The sequence below is a fragment of the Pseudochaenichthys georgianus genome, chromosome 2 (genome assembly GCF_902827115.2).
Source record: "Pseudochaenichthys georgianus chromosome 2, fPseGeo1.2, whole genome shotgun sequence".
Taxonomy (NCBI): domain Eukaryota; kingdom Metazoa; phylum Chordata; class Actinopteri; order Perciformes; family Channichthyidae; genus Pseudochaenichthys; species Pseudochaenichthys georgianus.
This window is the reverse complement of record NC_047504.1, coordinates 10,078,512-10,097,169: the sequence shown is the minus strand read 5'-3', so window position 1 is coordinate 10,097,169 and position 18,658 is coordinate 10,078,512. Positions and strand designations below refer to the sequence as shown.

General features: G+C 44.5%; 2 protein-coding genes across 2 annotated transcripts; one reads left to right on the top strand and one right to left on the bottom strand.

The window, feature by feature from the left end:
- Window positions 1-180: 180 nt before the first annotated feature.
- cpb2 (carboxypeptidase B2 (plasma)) lies at window positions 181-4,645 on the bottom strand. The gene is made up of 11 exons (XM_034101095.2): window positions 4,505-4,645; window positions 4,180-4,255; window positions 3,977-4,101; window positions 3,796-3,904; window positions 3,612-3,713; window positions 3,427-3,531; window positions 3,211-3,321; window positions 3,034-3,124; window positions 1,347-1,549; window positions 739-823; window positions 181-643 (listed from the first exon to the last, which is right to left on the bottom strand). The coding sequence occupies exons 1-11, from the start codon at window positions 4,579-4,581 to the stop codon at window positions 438-440; spliced, it is 1,290 nt and encodes a 429-aa protein (XP_033956986.1). The 5' UTR covers window positions 4,582-4,645; the 3' UTR covers window positions 181-437.
- Window positions 4,646-5,274: 629 nt separating this feature from the next.
- On the top strand, window positions 5,275-8,687 carry alg11 (ALG11 alpha-1,2-mannosyltransferase). The gene is made up of 5 exons (XM_034096648.2): window positions 5,275-5,381; window positions 6,064-6,285; window positions 6,659-7,030; window positions 7,244-7,794; window positions 7,880-8,687. The coding sequence occupies exons 1-5, from the start codon at window positions 5,335-5,337 to the stop codon at window positions 8,161-8,163; spliced, it is 1,476 nt and encodes a 491-aa protein (XP_033952539.1). The 5' UTR covers window positions 5,275-5,334; the 3' UTR covers window positions 8,164-8,687.
- Window positions 8,688-18,658: the final 9,971 nt, after the last annotated feature.

The window sequence follows — 18,658 nt, the reverse complement described above, 5'->3', positions numbered from 1 at the left end:
GACTTCAAAGCCAAGATCATCACTTTGGATTCCAGCCAATCAGCATAAGAGAGGAAACACAGACTGAGGTAATTAAAAAATAAATTGAGGGACACTGTGACTAAAGAAATATCAAAAAAGTATTAAAAAGACATATATGTTGATACTGCCATCCTGAAAGTAGCCAAACATTCACACAGCAAGGTTTTTGATTTTATTTATTTTGAATGCGCAGCTGCTGTATTCCTTTGCATCACATCTGACACGGGTGTGGTTGAGATAATATATTAACACCACAATAGCCTTCATCACTATTATCATCTGACAGATGCATGATGACGCAGTTTGAGTGACACACTGTTACCTTATTGCTCCCCTCATCTGTAATTTAAATCAGTTAATTCTGTTTTTGACACCGTTTTTATTCCATTATATGAAGTCACTGCTGCTCACACAGTTTAAGCAGGAGTTGTTGGAGCTTGTGTTTTCGCATCGACTTTTAGAGCAATAGTCTTCACAGCGAGCAGAGCTTCGTTGCAGGCTTTGGAGATTTCAGATGGCGGAAGGAGGAAGCCATAGCGCCCGCGGTCCTGGAGCTCAAATGTGAACGAGTATTTGATGCCAAGTTTGTACGCCCAATCATCAGAACCTCCAGGAGCCAGGTCTGTTGAGCGACATATGAATATATGAAAATAATATAATATGAAAGTCACTGAATTTACTATCGCTGATTTAGATTGAAAACAAAGCACGACTTACATATTGTATTTGCTCCAGAACCATATTTGTAGTTATTTCTGTAATGTCTTTTGATTTTCTGGGCAGCTTCTTTGACCATTTCAAGCTTTACAAAAAACAACACATATTTAGAAAAAAGATACCAAGAGTTTCCGTGTTTAAAGGTGGGGTAGGTACGTTTCAGAAACCGGCTCGAGATTGTTATATTCCATGGAATGCTCTTAACATCCCGATAGCAATGAATATCTGAAGTGCTTTGACAACAAATCCATAAAAAAAAGTCATCTGTAGAAGCCGTAATACTGTAAAAAGTACAACCAATCCGTTTAGCCGGATTGGATGGCCTACCTGCCTGTCAGCCTTCCATCGGGGCACAAACTTATCTCGTGCCCTCATTGGTCATGTGCGCGTTCGTGTGTGTTGGAGGCGGGGCTCTGTGAGGAAGTGGCAGATTTTCTCCGGTTGTGTATTTTCAAATCCTAGCGATCTCGAGCCGGTTTCTCAAATTTGCCTACCCCACCTTTAACCTCAAGACGTGAGGGCAATGTGGTTTACGGCAACAGTGGACAGCCATCATGTCTTCTGAGCTTTTATGTTGAAAGATCTCATCTATAAATGCAACCGCTCACCAGCTCGCTGTGGTTCTCTGCTTCCTCTAAGGTGCAGGAGTACGGGAAGAGCAGCATCTGAGAGTAGGAGTGGATGCTGAAGTAGATCTGGACGATGTCCTTGTGGCTGCGCAGGAAGTCGGCCACGGCCTGCGTCTCTGGTTCAGACTCAGGGAAGGCCCCGCAGTAGATCTCAGAGCAGGGCTGATCAGAGGCTCCCTCCGCTGGAAGACACACAATCACTTTAGTTTATATATCCTGGGACCCGAGGAAAAAACGTGTCTTCCAATTTCCTTTTTTTTGTGATTTCCTACCTATTTAGGGTTACGAAAACATCTTGCAATTTAGACTTTTTTAATTTAATTTAATTTTAAAATGTTACAGTATGTCCACTGTAGAGGACGTCGGGACCATATTAGTTTGAAAAGACAGCCAAAATTAACAGATGGACTATGTAACGTATTATGGTTATAGAGTGATATTAATACAATAATACATTCACCTTTATTTAAAACATGAATAAGTAATTGATCTGAACATTGCTGTTTATTTGGTCAATACAAAACCAGCTTGAATCTTTCCAGATCTTCAAAGACTTTGTAGTCGATGTAGTGGGAAAGTACCTCATTGACTCCAGTCAGCACGGGCTGTAGGGTCATCTTGACTAGTTTTATGGATGTGGTCTCCATTTGACCTGCTCATAGAAACAAAGCTTGCATTCCTGAGGCAACTCTCATCATGGCTCCACTTAAAATACAAACAACAATAAGACATACGTGCTACTCTTGGCCCACAGGGGGCCGTGTCTTTCCAGCTCGTCCCTATCTGTCTCTATGTATCTATCTGTGCGCTCATGGAGCCTCCTGCATCTTTCCCCCCTTCTTCTTGACCCTCTTCTATCCCAGGTGTGAAAGCCTCACCTCTCTCATCATCTGAGAGCTCAACATCTGAATCTCCCTGAACTTTCTGGTGCAGAAAATGTCTGCTTCAGTTCCGTCTCCTGCAACAATATTGAGTCATAATGTCCATGAAGACGGTCCTGACGTCCTCTAGAATGGACATTTATAAAAGGGCTGTTATTTCAAAACTTGAATTATTGAATTGCTTTCAGAACTAATTATATAGTTCCTCACATGACAATAAACAACAATATATATGATTTTCATGGTAAAAATTACAATTATTCAACAATATTTGACTTCTCCTCCCGCTTCTATACAATTTAGTTTTTCGTATGCCAGCCATTTTGGATGAAAAGGAAGAGGAACTTCCCAGCATGCAATTTTAACCAATGACATATCACTGGAAAGACCAGGATGTCCTCTGTACAGCACATCAGGGACTGATGGAGTAGCTCAAAAGAGTAAAAGGAGATGCATGTTAACAAAATGTCCACTACAGGATACAGGTGAGCCTCGCATATGCAATCTCAGACATTGTTTTTGAATGCATCTTCTTTGTGTTACTAGCATTGGATATTTGCATCTGTAAATGTTTTCCGAAACAATGCCTTCTTTGCAAATCTTCACATAACATGTCACCAAGCTTTCACACTTCAGTAGCACTTATACACACAACACACTTTCAAGATGTAGTCTTATATTCTGAAGCTTTGTAGTGTAGGGTGTGTTCAGATGTCATTCAACGTCCAGTTGTAAAGTACAAATTGTTCCTAAAACGTGGATCATGTTGATGGAAAAGGACTCACTGCACCAGTTGGCATCAAAGTTTCTGTTGAGGTCGACCCCGATGCATTTGGTGCTCATGTTGGTCGAGCGGTTCTTCCTCCACATCCTGTTCTGAGACAAAAGCAAATGAATCCAGTTTAAATATCTTCCTTAACAACCATCCAACACTTAGCAACGTACACATCATGTACTCTTACTGTTGTCCATGTGTAATGGTATCCATCAGGGTTCAAAACAGGCAGGATGTAGACATCCATGTTGTCCAGGATGTTGGTAATCTCTTTGTTTGACTGGTAAAATGACAGAGACTGTGCAAAAAAACAACATTGAAACCGTGGTATAAAACAAAACAAAACCTTGTTCTACAATACAGTACATTCCCACTTTATGATTACTATCTTTAATATACTCACATATTGTACAAACCATAAGCAGAAAGCAGGAGAGATCCACTCTCTGGCATGGATCCCACAATCGATCCACATTGCTTTCTTATTCGGCCTGTTATTTACAGACAGCTGAAAGAGAACATTTAAATACATGTTTATAAAAACAACTTAATTCACATTGCAGCGTATACTGTAATGAATCAGATTACCTTTAGAACATAGAGTGGACGCTTCTCAAATGAGGAGCCAATGAGAATGACTTTCACAGTGTCAGGGTTGTCCTGTTGAGTCCTGTTTATCCAGAAATAAATCTACAATGGACACAGTGTGTTTGGATGTCAAAAAGTCAACGCTGTGTAGCTAGAATCTGATATTTAAAGATGGAAAGCATACATCCTCCAGGCTGTGATATCTTTCGTAGAAGGTCGAGCTGCTCCTCGGGTCAGTGGAGTCATTCCTCGTCTGCATTTCAATCAGCTCGTTGGGGTTCGCCAGTAGCACCCTGAGAAAACACAAGAACGACTCCAGACCGCTTGCTCAACTTGGATGAAATGTAATCGTGTGTGGGACGTACTCGTGTGTTATGGCGTGTCTCTTCAGCAGGTCCTTGACGGTCTCGGAGCTGTTTGCAGGGACAAACAGGTGGACCTGCGTGTCTTCTTTAATATAATGAGGGGAAACAGGCTGCCACAAGGCTGTCTGGGAGAAATCAGGCAAACAAGGTGATTCACAGAAGATACATCAAATCACATGAAGAAAAAAAAATCCAACTCCTACCTCATATTGAGTGGAGACATTCTTCAAGATGTCTACTTGCTCCAGTGTTTTTGGGGTGATTGATAGAACTTGATCTCTGAATAAAAAGAAAGCAAGGCATTAAAAAGTGAAGTCCAGCTGGTGCAGAACCTCACAATGTTTTCAAATGTATTATTGACATTTGTATAAGCTTTGTAAACGTTGTCATTTGCTTTTCAGAGACCACGCATACAAGGCATGTTTGCATAAGTGTGTCACAGCCTGTTTCCTTTGTGGAATTCAGTTGCCTCACAGATTAGAAATGAATAGGAAACGCGTTGTTGTAAATGTAACCAAATCAACTTACTGTGTTTCTGTGCAGTGTGCCGTCTTCAGCAGTTTGTCCAAATTCATTAAAACAAACCAAATCAAAAGAGCCTTCATGATGTCAGGAATCAGACTGGAAATGATAGACGTTTACTAGAACCATGAGGACAGCACACACACATTATTGATTAGTACACTATTTATTTAGAAGTTAAACATTACTCTTTTAAAAGACGAGGGCATAGATCAGCCACCGTGGCCTAAAGAGGGAGTGTACGTAAGTGTTGTTGTTCTATGATATACAGATGCCTAAATAAAAGTAAGCTTTACTAAAATCATTTAAGTGATGACACTGTATCTTCCCACCTCAACCAGAATACCAGTGATGGAAATTAACAAAGTACATTTAAGGCAAGGCAAGTTTATTTATATAGCACCTTTCAACACAAGGCAATTCAAAGTGCTTTACAAAAATGAAAGACATTAAGAGAATTAACCCTTCTATTATCTTCTTACTTTGGTGTTAGCGGTCAAATTTGACCGGTCCTGTTTTGACTGCTATTACATTAACAAAAAAACCATTAATCATCACCAAATGTAATTTAACACCCTTTCAAACTGTACATATTGTATCAGACTACTGGTATACATGAAAAACTGCAGTAAATATACAAAGAATAGACACTGACTCTACTTCACTGCATTTCAGAGGCAAATACTGTCTGAAAATACTTCCACATATTGACTCTGCATCAACTCGGTGCAGTACCTCCTCCGCGCCACATGGGGGCGCCACACGGATATCAGTGCTGTCACTGATATCCGTGAATGGACTAGAACAGGAAAGTGGTGTGTTGTTCATTTGGCAAGATGTCGGGCCACGATCAGCTCGTCCTCTGTCTGTGCGAATTAACTAGGTAAGACACATCAGGATTCAAATTAACAATTCAACTGTGTATATATAAGATGTTCATTGTCAATTTCGAAAGTGTAGTTAAGAGCTGTTGTGGTAGCTTTTAATACAATCCATGCTACTGCTACAATGTTGACGACATTAGGCTTATTGTTTGGATGTAGTCTTGAGATAAATACATGACATGCTATAGTTTTGTTCTGTTCCTACGACTAATGTTGTTCTTGTTGTACAGTAGTCTAACGGTGTTTATATAGTAGTAAACTAATGTTGCAGAAGGTAATATCCCTTTACATTTGAACTTATTATGATTTTATTTGTTGCGTCATGAACACTAATAACGTGAAAGAAGTAGTACTTTCTTGAACAGAAATTCACAAGTCACAATAATAGTTATCTTATATTCTCCCACAGTTTGGTAACAGTTCAGATTGTGCCTGTAATATTGGCCTTTTAATCTGTTATGGTCACAGCCTTTAAAGATAAGGGTATTACTAATCAGGTCTGTAATTGTGATTGAGAAGTCACATCGATGTCTTTAAAAAGCCTCAATGTGATTGCTTTTATTTTATGAGCTGTTCTAATTAATTAGCTTTACACGCCACCCTTCTCCTAGAATCCCTTTGAAACTTTCACTTTGAAGCGTTCCATATAAATAAGGTGTATTGTCCCTGTGTGTGTGTCAGGCTGCTGTGGAAGCTGCTGCTGCCGCTCGTGGTTCTGGTGCTGCTGCTGGTCGCGGTCGCGGTCCTGCTGGTGCTGGCCGTGCGCTTCTGGCTCCAGAGCAACAGGAGCGCTCGGCGGGCGAGGGATGGACGTCCCACCGTGGCCTTCTTCCACCCATACTGCAACGCTGGTGGTGGGGGGGAGAGGGTGCTCTGGTGTGCCCTCCGGGCTCTGCAGAGCAGGTGAAGCTGATGCATCATTTCTTAGTTTTTAGTGTATCTCTTTTTCTTTTTGCGCAAATGTAATTATTTTTATTGTTTTATGTCTTATAAATATTATGTTTCATTGTTGCATTGTCATTGCCATGTCTTTTTTGTATATATTTATTGTTGTGTTTTGTGTCTTAATGTGTGCATATGTATAAATGTGTGGTTTGATTGTGTGTTTATATACATATAGGTATATACATATTTGCATAGATATTTTTATGTATATTTGTTTTTGTATTTCGATCTCTCTGTCTGCACACACAAACTGAAAGATTGACAATACATTTGACTTTGATAACTTCTCTGTAGCTACTGTGCATATGATAATAAAGACTTTGAATCACAGGTATGTGGACATCAACTTCGTGGTGTACACGGGGGACCTGGGTGTCACGGGTCAGCAGATCCTGGACGGGGCGAGGCGGAGATTCAACATCGTGCTCCCCCGCCCGGTGCAGTTTGTGTTCCTGAGGCACCGGCTGCTGGTGGAGCCCAGCCTGTTCCCTCACTTCACGCTGCTGGGGCAGAGCGTGGGCTCCATCTTCCTGGGATGGGAGGCGCTGATGGAGTTCGTCCCGGACCTTTACATCGACTCCATGGGCTTCGCCTTCACTCTGCCTCTGTTCCGCTACCTGGGGGGCTGCAGCGTGGGGAGCTACGTCCACTACCCCACCATCAGCACTGACATGCTGTCTGTAGTGAGAGAGAGGAACCCCAGGTAATCACGTTTCTCTCCGTGTGTTTTTAACTCTAGATGAAGAAGTTAAATATTCTGCAAAATATGAAAGGGAGTAGGCAGCTTCTTCCATACTTAGTATGAGTAAGAAAGCCATTTATTTAAGGGGCTTTCTCACTTTCCGATTCATTAGTTTGAGGCGTTTAGTTAAGAGACATGCGGAACCTGCTTACTAACCCTTCTTGTTCACCCCAGGTTCAACAACGCTGACTACGTCTCCAACAGCCTGTTCCTGAGTGCCTTCAAGGTGGTGTACTACTGCCTGCTGGCCCTGCTCTACGGCATGGCGGGCTCCTGCAGCGACCTGGTGATGGTCAACTCCTCCTGGACCCTGGACCACATCCTGTCCCTGTGGCGCGCCCCCAACCGCACAAGCGTGGTTTACCCGCCCTGCGACGTTAGCGCCTTCCTGGACATCCCGCTGGAGGAGGACGGGGACAAGAAGTGCCACTCCATCGTCTCCATCGGGCAGTTCAGGCCCGAGAAGGACCACCGGCTGCAGATCAGAGCCTTCAAGAAGGTGCTGGACCGGGGGAGGGCGGGGCCGCTGAAGCTGGTGCTGATCGGTGGGTGCAGGAACCAGGAGGACGAGGACCGGGTGCTCATGTTGAGGGGCCTCTGCCAGGAGCTGGGAGTGGCCGACCGGGTGGAGTTTAAACTGAACGTCCCCTTCGAGGAGCTGAAGAGAGAGCTGGGAGACGCCACCATCGGACTGCACACCATGTGGAACGAACACTTTGGAATAGGTCATTAATCTGTGTTAATTGCAATAACCCTAAATGCAATATGCGCTTGTGCAATTCAAAACATCTGCTCTTCCTTCCCCCCCAGGCATTGTGGAGTGTATGGCAGCAGGGAATATCATTCTGGCGCACAAGTCCGGCGGTCCCAAGATGGACATTGTGGTTCCTTTCGAGGGGGCCCAGACGGGCTTCCTGGCGGACGACGAGGACAGTTACGCGGATGCCGTGGAGAGGATCCTGGCTCTGCCCCCCGCCGCTCGGCTGCTCATCAGAAGCAACGCTCGGCAGTCCGTGGCTCGCTTCTCAGATCAGGAGTTCGAAGCCTGCTTCCTCGCTGCCATGGAGCCTCTGATGGGAACGCTTGAACGATGAGGGACTTGTGTGCATGTACAGTTGATGTCATACTGACACTTTGAGCACCTTTACTTTGATGCACTTACGGCCGCATTCACGCTGTTGGACTGATCTCTCACACAGAGGGCTGCTGAAGTTATCTTCTTTTGACTCAAATGAATAAAGACGGATTCAAATCATTCCTTTTTAAATGTCTAAATGCAGTTCAGAGGCCAGCCCTATACCAGTCAGATAAAAGCCGTCGTCAGGCAGAATCCAGATATAGAAACATGTGGTGTTCTCTTGTAGCGAGTTGTTTTTGTAAATAATTGACCCTCAAAATCCCTCATTGCATTTTATAGAACGCATTCCTTTTGTTAGTAGTTTCAGTTGAATTAAAAGAAGATGGGTAAATGGGAACGAGTGTATTAGACGGCTGATAAATCTTACTGAACTAAATATAAACATATTTATTGTTTACAAGAACTAGAATTCTCTTCATGCTCTAAATGTGATTATTTTTGATATTGACCATGAATGTAATAAAGATATTATGGAATGATTTTCGACTGATTGAATAATTGTTTCAGTGTTGTCTGAGAAAATATGTTTATTCAGAAAATTGAAGCAGCAAAAATACATTTAAAGTATTCTATAAATAATTAAAAGGGAAATATTAACCACATGCAGAAGTACAACAGCCACCAGTTCCTGAGATAACATCAACCCTTCTGTACGCCTTGATTGTTTTGACAAAATATTTGTTTCCCGAGGTGAAGAATATTTTAAAAATGTAAAATAAATGCCTGAAAAGTAAAGAGAAACATGAGTTTTTTTAGATGTCTTAAACCAGAATCATCCTTATGCCGTCTTTCCTCTCTTCATTTCGAGCGCCTCCTGGATCCTCACATCCTACGGAGAACACACGTCTGACCCTGGCTGACAGTCACAGCCTCAGTGGGATTTTGGCCTCCTTTCCTGTGTGCTGTTCTCTCCGTGCTGTTTAAACAAATCAATATCACTCTGAGCTCTGCTCTGGCAGAAATCCTTTCCCCACCTCAGTGTAGAATCACACGGATTGGAAGTTGCCCTGCGTGTTTGGAGGATTTTATTGCAAAAAAATATAAATATATATTTTCCAGATTGATCTCGTTTGGCCAAGAAATCCAGATGTGCTGTCAACAATGTTGAAGTTGTTTAAATGCAATAATATATAGGATACACAATACATTCTATAAGTGTGTGTGTGTGTGTGTGTGTGTGTGTGTGTGTGTGTGTGTGTGTGTGTGTAGTCCAATGAATCAGAATAATTTCTGCCTCTCCCGCTGTTTCACCAAAGCAGTGAAGGACTACTTTTCCTCTCACCCCGCAGTAACCCCCACAGCGGCCAGCAGGTGGCGCTCGCCCTGATGGAGAGCCGAAGGAAGTGGCTGAGGAGGAGGGGCAGTTTTTCTTATTCCATACTAGTTGTAAATTGACTAAATAATGCCTGGGAGTAGATTAGTCACTGTGCTTCAGTAAACTCTAAAGTGGTGTGCTTTAATACAGATTCACGTTAGGATTTAAAGGTCATTTACACACCATTACAAAGTTACCTTCAGTGTTTGGTGACTGTTGAACATGAATGTAATTATCCGCTGTTTGATTATCATTCATGAACGGGAGCAGTGTGTTTATGCAGTGGCTGTACACACTGTGCTGTGAGAATAATGTATACAGCCAATTACACTTAACGGTATAAATATGTAACATTAAAATGTACTCGTTATGCAGAATGGATCTTTTCACAGTAGCCTATTATATTTATCATAATATAAAACATCGTAAATGTACTTACTTTCCACTGCCTATCGGTTGTTTGGTTGTTGAATAAGAAGTTGTATCTTCTTGGCTTTTCCAGCTCGTACTGGGTACCAACGTTAAAAGTATACGCTTGTTTATTTATTCATTATCAATCATAGCATGTATAAATCCTCAAAAATGTGTACAGATGTATCGTAGAAGTGTGTTTTGGTATACTATAACTGTACATATTCTTTCATATTACAATGCTGAATGAGTCTTTTAGAGCTTGGGTCGCAGGTTCCTCAACAGTGCATTACAAGACATCTATCAATATGTGTGTATACCTCCACCAATAAACTGTCATATTCTGCACATTTCTTATACTATCTACATACATCTTATAAGAGTATAATACTATAATATCAGTTAAAATAAGTGCTTCAACATAGTTAACATTGCTGGAGGTATACACACATATTGATAGACGTCTTGTAATGCACTGTTGAGGAACCTGCGACCCAAGTTTTTCATTCATTGCATAACTACACCGTAGTTGTGTATAATATTATATGTCAATAAACCTCAGGAAATCTTGAAATCTTGAAAGGGATGTGCAAAATAGTCATTATATACAGTCTTTAATTAACTATTAGTAGAGAATAACGAGTAATGAATATACTTTATAGGGATGCTATTAATATCGAATAATACAAATAATACAATTCAATAACGTGCTTTAACCACTAGGTGTCCCTTTATATCAGCTGTGCACCTTTATTATTGTTATCTGCATTCAATTGTCACACCAATTCATGGATGTTGCAAATGTTGTTTTGTTTGTAGAGAAGCTATCATTTGGACCTGGATGGTTGCTCTCAGATCTTCAGGGACTGGTCAGCTTTCTGTCCCCAGAGTCAGAACTAAACAATGGAGAAGCAGCGTTCAGTTATTATGCTCCAAACATCTGGAACAAACTCCCAGAAACCTGCAGGTCCGCTGCAACTCTGATTACTTTTAAATCCAGGCTGAAGACTTTTCTTTTCGCCGCTGCTTTTAATTGAACTATTCATATCTTAAACTGCAACTTTTTATTCATGTACTTTTTATTCATGTCTTTTATTATCTTTTCTTTTTAATGACTGTTTTTAAATGCCTTTGTCTGAATGTCTTTCATTTTTGTAAAGCACCTTGAATAAACTTGCCTTGCCTTACTTCTGGGTTACAGGCTCTGATAATGTACACATTTCATACATTAATTAATTTTACAAAATGTTCTGTTGCTTAAACATGTTTTGTCCATGGAAAAAATTTAAGAAAAAAACGGCATATATCGAAAATGTGAGATAAACTATTAACTATTTTAAAAATCAGCATTCATTTATTGCCTATAAATAAATGTTTACAATAAATATAAAGTAAACTTTGAGAATAAAACCATTTCCAAAGACTATGACAACAATGATTTTCCATGGATAGCCCAACTTTAGCAGGCACAATTCACTGATAACAAACTAAACATGAAGATGGTTTATTCTGCATCAAAATATACTTAAAGTACCAAAAGTAAAAGTACTCCTTATGCATAATGGCCCATTTCAGAATATTATATATATATATATATATATATACATGATTATTGATGTGTTTCAATCACAACTGGTCAAGGGGGAGCTCATTTTTTCATTTCAAACCTTTATTTAACCAGGTGAATCCCATTGAGATCATCGATCTCTTTTTCAAGGGAGACCTGCAGCAATTCGGTTACACATGAAGACATAAAAACATAAAACAACAGAAAAACAAAAGGACATCATACAGCATAGTTACAGGGTTACAATGTGCATAGCTAACGACATGTACAGGTACCAACAGTATCAGATTACATAGCATCTATCCAAGCTTTAAAAACATGCAGTGGAACCAAATTGCTCAGTTTCCATTCTTTTTGCAGACTGTTCCAAGTTAGAGGAGCTGCGCACATAAAAGCTTTTTCCCTAAGTCAGTCCTAGCACTTAGCACATGTAACAAAACCACAGCATGAGATCTCAGGCAATAGCTACTTTCAACTCTCCGTGTGATCAGACAGCAGATGGAAGATGGTAGTTTACCTAACATGGCTTTGTAGATGAACATGTACCAGTGACCGAGCCTCCGTACAGTGAGTGAAGTTAAACCTGCCCTGGCATACAGGGTACAGTGATGAGTTAATACTTTACAGTTAGTAGCAAATGTCCGTGCGCTGTGAGAGGCGGCATCTAACTTGATCAGGTTGGTGCATTCATATAGACCAGATCCCCATAGTCCAGCACAGGTCAAAAGGTCACAGAGCCTTTTCCTGGCCTCAAGTGAGAAACAGGACTTGTTCCTGTAGAAGAACCCTAGCTTCACCCTCAGCTTTCTAAGCAGGTTATTGACCTGAAGTTTAAAAGAGAGGCAACCATCAAGCCAGATACCTAGGTATTTATAACAGGCAACAACTTCAAGTATTTTTCATTGCGTAGTAACAATATCCAAAGTGGTCTCCGGTGTCTTTTTGGCTTTCGAAAATAGCATTACCTTAGTTTGATCAACATTTTAAATAAGCTTAAGCTCAGGGAGCTGCGTCTGAATAATATTAAAAACAGCCTGTAATTTAACAGCAGCCTCCCTAATGGAGGGACCTGCACAGTACATCACGGTATCATCCGCATAGAAATGTAATGTTGCTCCATCCACATTTTGACCTAAGCTGTTGGGTCAATAAAATGGAGATGGAGAATAAAAGTGGACCTAAAACAGAACCTTGAGGAACACCATTAGCAATGTTTAACCACTCAGAAGACAGTCCATTAAACTGAACCCATTGGGACCTTTCAGAGAGCAGTTCACAAACCACCCACTGCATGGCTGGATATGCCAATACTGGCCAGCCTCTGCTTCAAGATATGAGGATCGACGGTATCGAACGCTTTGGAAAGATCAATAAACAGAGCTGCACAACTCTGCTTTTTGTCCAAGATATTAGCAATATCTTTCACCACTTTCATCGTGGCAGTGATGCTGCTCTGTTGCTTTCTGAAGCCTGACTGATGTTTTCATAGGATGTCATTGTTACTTAAAAACTCCTTTACCTGCTCACTCACTGGGCTTTCAAGAACCTTGGCCAGAACTGACGATGGGTCTATAATTATTTAATAAGGTGGCCTCCCCTCCTTTTAGTAGAGGCATACTATACATAATACTATTAATCTACTTTTTGTATGTTCATTTTGACCTACTATACAACTTGTTTCATATATACTATGTCGTCTTTTCTGATATTTTCATTCTATAGTCAGTACCTACTATACTGACTTCATGGTGTCTTCTTCTTCTTTTCTCCCCACAGGACTGTGAGGACATTCATCTGACATCAATGAAGACGGTGGCTTCTTGAGTTTCTGAAGAACTTACTGTACGTGTAGCTGGAAAATGATCTGGAAAATCTGTCGCAGCAGCCAGTGAATGTAGCGTATTGTAAATTGACTTTCAATACTTTTTTATTTACTTCTTACTTACTTCTTTACAAATTCAGATATAGAGTGGTGCAGTGACGCGTCCTAAAAGCCGGAAGTAATCTGCGCATGACTTCCCTCGACAAAAAGGCCATGAGATTTCTCCATAGGATCTTGGAAATAGCTCGAAATAAGATCTGTGGGAAACCAACCTGTTTGATAAATGCACGTTTTGTTCAGCCGGATAATATCCACGTGTCTACCCTACTTTTATCATTTTCGAATCATAAATCTAATCGATAGATTTATGATCTCTCACTATGACCCAGAAATAAAACGGCGACTGGACGACCTGCCGGTGAACGGGAAACTTACAAGCCCCGATATCCAGAATGAGATACTGCAAATTGCTGCTTCTTTACTCATCACAAATACATGTGTGTTTATTCTCGTCATGTTCAACAGGCTGTTTGAAATTAGCGACTACGCAACAAAAGGCCTGCAATGTTCCACTACAACGGTCACAGATTGCATCGATCTAATCGAGGGTCCTCAGGAAAACTATACTACATTGAGGAAAACAGAAGCTGACTTCATTGAACTTGTGACACTGAAAGATGATTTGATAAAAAAACACGACGTCCTGGGACGTCCTGGGACGTCACTGGGTCGCGAAAGAGGAGGTTGCTCGGAGAGCTTGGCGATTGGCAAAGTGAATCTACGCTGGGCAAAGCCTCCCCTGTGAAGGACCTACACAACATTTTGAATCATGTGCTTGATAGGCAGATTATGGAACTGGACACTCGTTTTAAGGCGGACACATACGGGTTTATGAGAGCCGCTGCTGCATTGTTGCCTCGGTCTGCCTTTGGGGACAATGAATGAATTCAGCCTGCCCGCACACACTTTCCCATCTGTGTGGAAGTTGCAGAACACAAAGTGTTTGTGCAGCAGCTAAAGAGAAAGGTGACAGCGGGCATCACCTTCCCATCACTCGGGGAGGTGCTCGACTCAATAAGACACTGACATTTTCCCTCGAATGAATCGTGTACTTCGGACTCTCGTCTATGGCGTTATTTTTGTGCCTCTATCCTGAGCACGCAATGAAAAATGTTGAGCATGGAAAATGTTATTGAGCATAAAACATATTTTGCAAGCACAATTTACTCCAAGCCCTCTCACAAACTCCTGCTCCGCGCACAAGCAGACTGCTGCACGCGCTCTCTCTCCCTCTCGCTCAACCTCTCCACCCTGTGAGCGCTCAGGTTTGCCTGTGTGCTCGGCACTGCTCGCTCAAGTTGGCACAGCGTTACAAATGTGCCACAAAACCAACCAATCGGAGAACTCAAGGAGGTCCATTCTGACTGGCTTATTTCAGTTAACATGCGTTTTAGGACATATTAAGTATGTGTGGTCTTGAACGGGCTGGGCCCACCCACTCTTTGATATCTGCCCCCCCCCCCCCCCCCCCCCTTATACCTCTCTGAAGAACCAGCACCTTACCGTGGTAGAGAGGTTTGTGTGCCCTGATGAACCTGGGGGCTGTGTTGTCTGGAACCTTGTGTTCCTGGTAGGGTCTCCCATGGCAAATTGGTCTCAGGCAAGGGGCCAGACTAAGATTGGTTCAAAAGACCTCATGAAAGGAAAAACAAGAAGTGAGGATACCCGGCCCGGAGGAAGCCCGGGGTCCCCTTCTGGAGCCACGCCCAGAAGGAGGACTCGTCGGCGAGCGTCTGGTGGCCGGGCTTGCCACGGAGCCCGGCCGGGCCCAGCCCGAAAAGGCAACGTGGGCAACACCTCCGCTTCTCTGTCCCGCGGGCCCACCACCTACGGGAAACATCGATGGGGTCGGGTGCGCTGCCAGACGGGTGGCAGTGAAAGCGGAGGGTCTCGACGGACCAGACCCGGGCGGCAGAAGCTGGCTTTGGGGACGTGGAACGTCACCTCTCTGGGGGGGAAGGAAGCGGAGCTTGTGCGGGAGGTGGAGCGGTACCAGTTGGATCTGGTTGGGCTCACCTCTACGCACAGCGTCGGCTCTGGAACCTTACTTCTGGATAGGGGTTGGACTCTATTCTTCTCCGGAGTTGCTCAAGGTGTGAGGCGCCGGGCGGGTGTGGGGATACTCACAAGTCCCCGGTTAGGTGCTTCGTTGTTGGAGTTTACCCCAGTGGACGAGAGGGTCGCCTCCCTACGCCTGCGGGTTATGGGGGGGAAAACTCTGACTGTTGTGTGTGCTTATGCACCCAACAGCAGTTCAGAGTATTCGGCCTTCTTGGAGACCCTGGAAAGAGTCCTGTATGGGGCTCCTGAAGGGGACTCCTTAGTCTTGCTGGGAGACTTCAACGCACATGTGGGCAATGATGGAGACACTTGGAGGGGCGTGATTGGGAGGAACGGCCCCCCTGATCTGAACCGGAGTGGTGGTTTGTTACTGGACTTCTGTGCTAGTCATGGATTGGCCATAACAAACACCATGTTCGAACATAAGGATGCTCATAAGTGTACGTGGTACCAGAGCACCCTAGGCAGAAGGTCCATGATCGATTTCGTTATCGTATCATCGGACCTGAGGCCGTATGTTTTGGACACTCGGGTAAAGAGAGGGGCGGAGTTGTCAACTGATCACCATCTGGTGGTGAGTTGGGTCGAGTGGCGGGGGAAGCCTCTGGATAGACCTGGTAAGCCCAAACGTGTAGTTCGGGTGAACTGGGAACGTCTGGAGGAGGCCCAAGTTCAGGAGGCCTTCAACTCACACCTCCGGCGGAGCTTTTCGGGCATTCCTGTGGAGGTTGGGGACATTGAACCAGAGTGGTCGGTGTTCAAAGCCTCTATTGCCGAAGCCGCGGTGGGGAGCTGTGGTCTCAAGGTCTTAGGTGCCTCAAGGGGCGGTAACCCTCGAACCTCCTGGTGGACACCGGTGGTCAGGGAAGCCGTCCGACTGAAGAAGGAGGCCTTCAGGGATTTGTTATCCCGGGGGACTCCCGAAGCAGTTGCAAGGTACCGACAGGCCCGAAGGGCAGCAGCCTCATCCGTGGCCGAGGCAAAGCAGCGGGTGTGGGAGAAGTTCGGAGAAGACATGGAGAAGGACTTTCGGGCGGCACCAAAGTTGTTCTGGAAAACTGTCCGACACCTCAGGAGGGGGAAGCAGGGAACCATCCAAGCTGTGTACAGTAAGGATGGGACGTTGTTGACCTCAACTGATGGAGTGTTGGGACGTTGGAAGGAACACTTTGAGGAACTCCTGAACCCGACAACTCCGCCCTCTATGTTAGAGGCAGAGCTGGAGTATGACGGGGGATCAACGCCAATCTCCCGGGGGGAGGTCACTGAGGTCGTCAAACAACTCCACAGTGGCAAAGCCCCGGGGGTGGATGAGATCCGCCCAGAAATGCTGAAGGCTCTGGGTGTTGAGGGACTGTCATGGTTGACACGTCTTATCAACGTTGCGTGGAAGTCGGAAACGGTACCGAAGGAGTGGCAGACCGGGGTGGTGGTCCCCCTTTTCAAAAAGGGGGATCAGAGGGTGTGTGCCAATTACAGAGGCATCACACTACTCAGCCTCCCCGGGAAAGTTTACTCCAAGGTACTCGAAAGGAGGGTCAGGCCGATTGTCGAACCTCAGATTGAGGAGGAACAATGCGGATTCCGTCCTGGTCGTGGAACGACGGATCAGCTTTTTACTCTCGCAAGGATCCTGGAGGGGGCCTGGGAGTACGCTTATCCGGTCTACATGTGTTTTGTAGACTTGGAGAAGGCGTATGACCGGGTTCCCAGGGAGTTACTGTGGGAGGTGCTGCGGGAGTATGGGGTGAGGGGGTCTCTACTCAGGGCCATCCAATCTCTGTACTCCCAAAGCGAGAGCTGTGTCCGGGTCCTCGGCAGTAAGTCGGACCCATTTCCGGTGAGGGTTGGCCTCCGCCAGGGCTGCGCTTTGTCACCAATCCTGTTTGTAATATACATGGATCGGATTTCGAGGCGTAGTCGTGGGGGAGGGGGTCTGCAGTTCGGTGGACTAAGGATTGCACCACTGCTTTTTGCAGATGATGTGGTTCTGATGGCTGCATCGGTCTGCGACCTTCAGCACTCACTGGATCGGTTCGCAACCGAGTGTGAAGCGGCTGGGATGAGGATCAGCACCTCCAAATCTGAGGCCATGGTTCTCAGCAGGAAACCGATGGACTGTCCACTCCAAGTAGGGAATGAGTCCTTACCCCAAGTGAAGGAGTTCAAGTATCTCGGGGTCTTGTTCTCGAGTGAGGGATCAATGGAGCGTGAGATGGGCCGGAGAATCGGAGCAGCGGGAGCGGTATTGCAGTCGCTTTACCGCACCGTTGTGACGAAAAGGGAGCTGAGCCGGAAGGCAAAGCTCTCTGTCTACCGGGCCATTTTCGTTCCTACCCTCACCTATGGTCATGAAGGATGGGTCATGACCGAAAGAACGAGATCGCGGATACAAGCGGCCGAGATGGGTTTCCTCCGCCGGGTGGCTGGTGTCTCCCTTAGAGATAAGGTGAGAAGTTCGGTCATCAGGGAGGGACTCGGAGTTGAGCCGCTTCTCCTTCGCGTCGAAAGAAGCCAGTTGAGGTGGTTCGGGCACCTAGTTAGGATGCCACCTGGGCGCCTCCCTAGGGAGGTGTTCCAGGCACGTCCAGCTGGGAAGAGACCAAGGGGTAGACCTAGGACCAGGTGGAGGGATTATATCTCTTCGCTGGCCTGGGAGCGCCTTGGGATCCCCCAGTCAGAGCTGGTTGATGTCGCCAGGGAAAAGAAAGTTTGGGGCTCTCTGCTGGAACTGCTACCCCCGCGACCCGACCACGGATAAGCGGGAGAAGATGGATGGATGGATTACCCCCTTATACTTATCCACCTACTCTCTGCAACGTATATGTCTCGAACCAGCAACCTCTGGTCGACTAACCACCCTTCTATCTTCTTGAGCTATGAGACCTGATGACAGCTCTTTGCTGTTACTTGTATTCGACTTCTTCATCAAGGGAAAGACACATTAAAACTCTGCATGGCACAAGGCTCAAACTCCTGGGATCTTTAAACCCGAGGTTCGAACTCACGTTCTCCGGTCTCCAAGACGGGTTCTTATCACAGTGAGCCATCCAACCTGACACAGTGAGATGTTCCCTGGCCTCTTTGTGATTTTCAGCCCAGGTTTGGACCTTAAAATACACAGCCCAAGCAGCTCTTATTTGACCTGAGACATTATTGTTTCGTAGAGCTTATGTCTTGTTGGGTTTGTGGACCTTCAAGATGACTGCACCTGA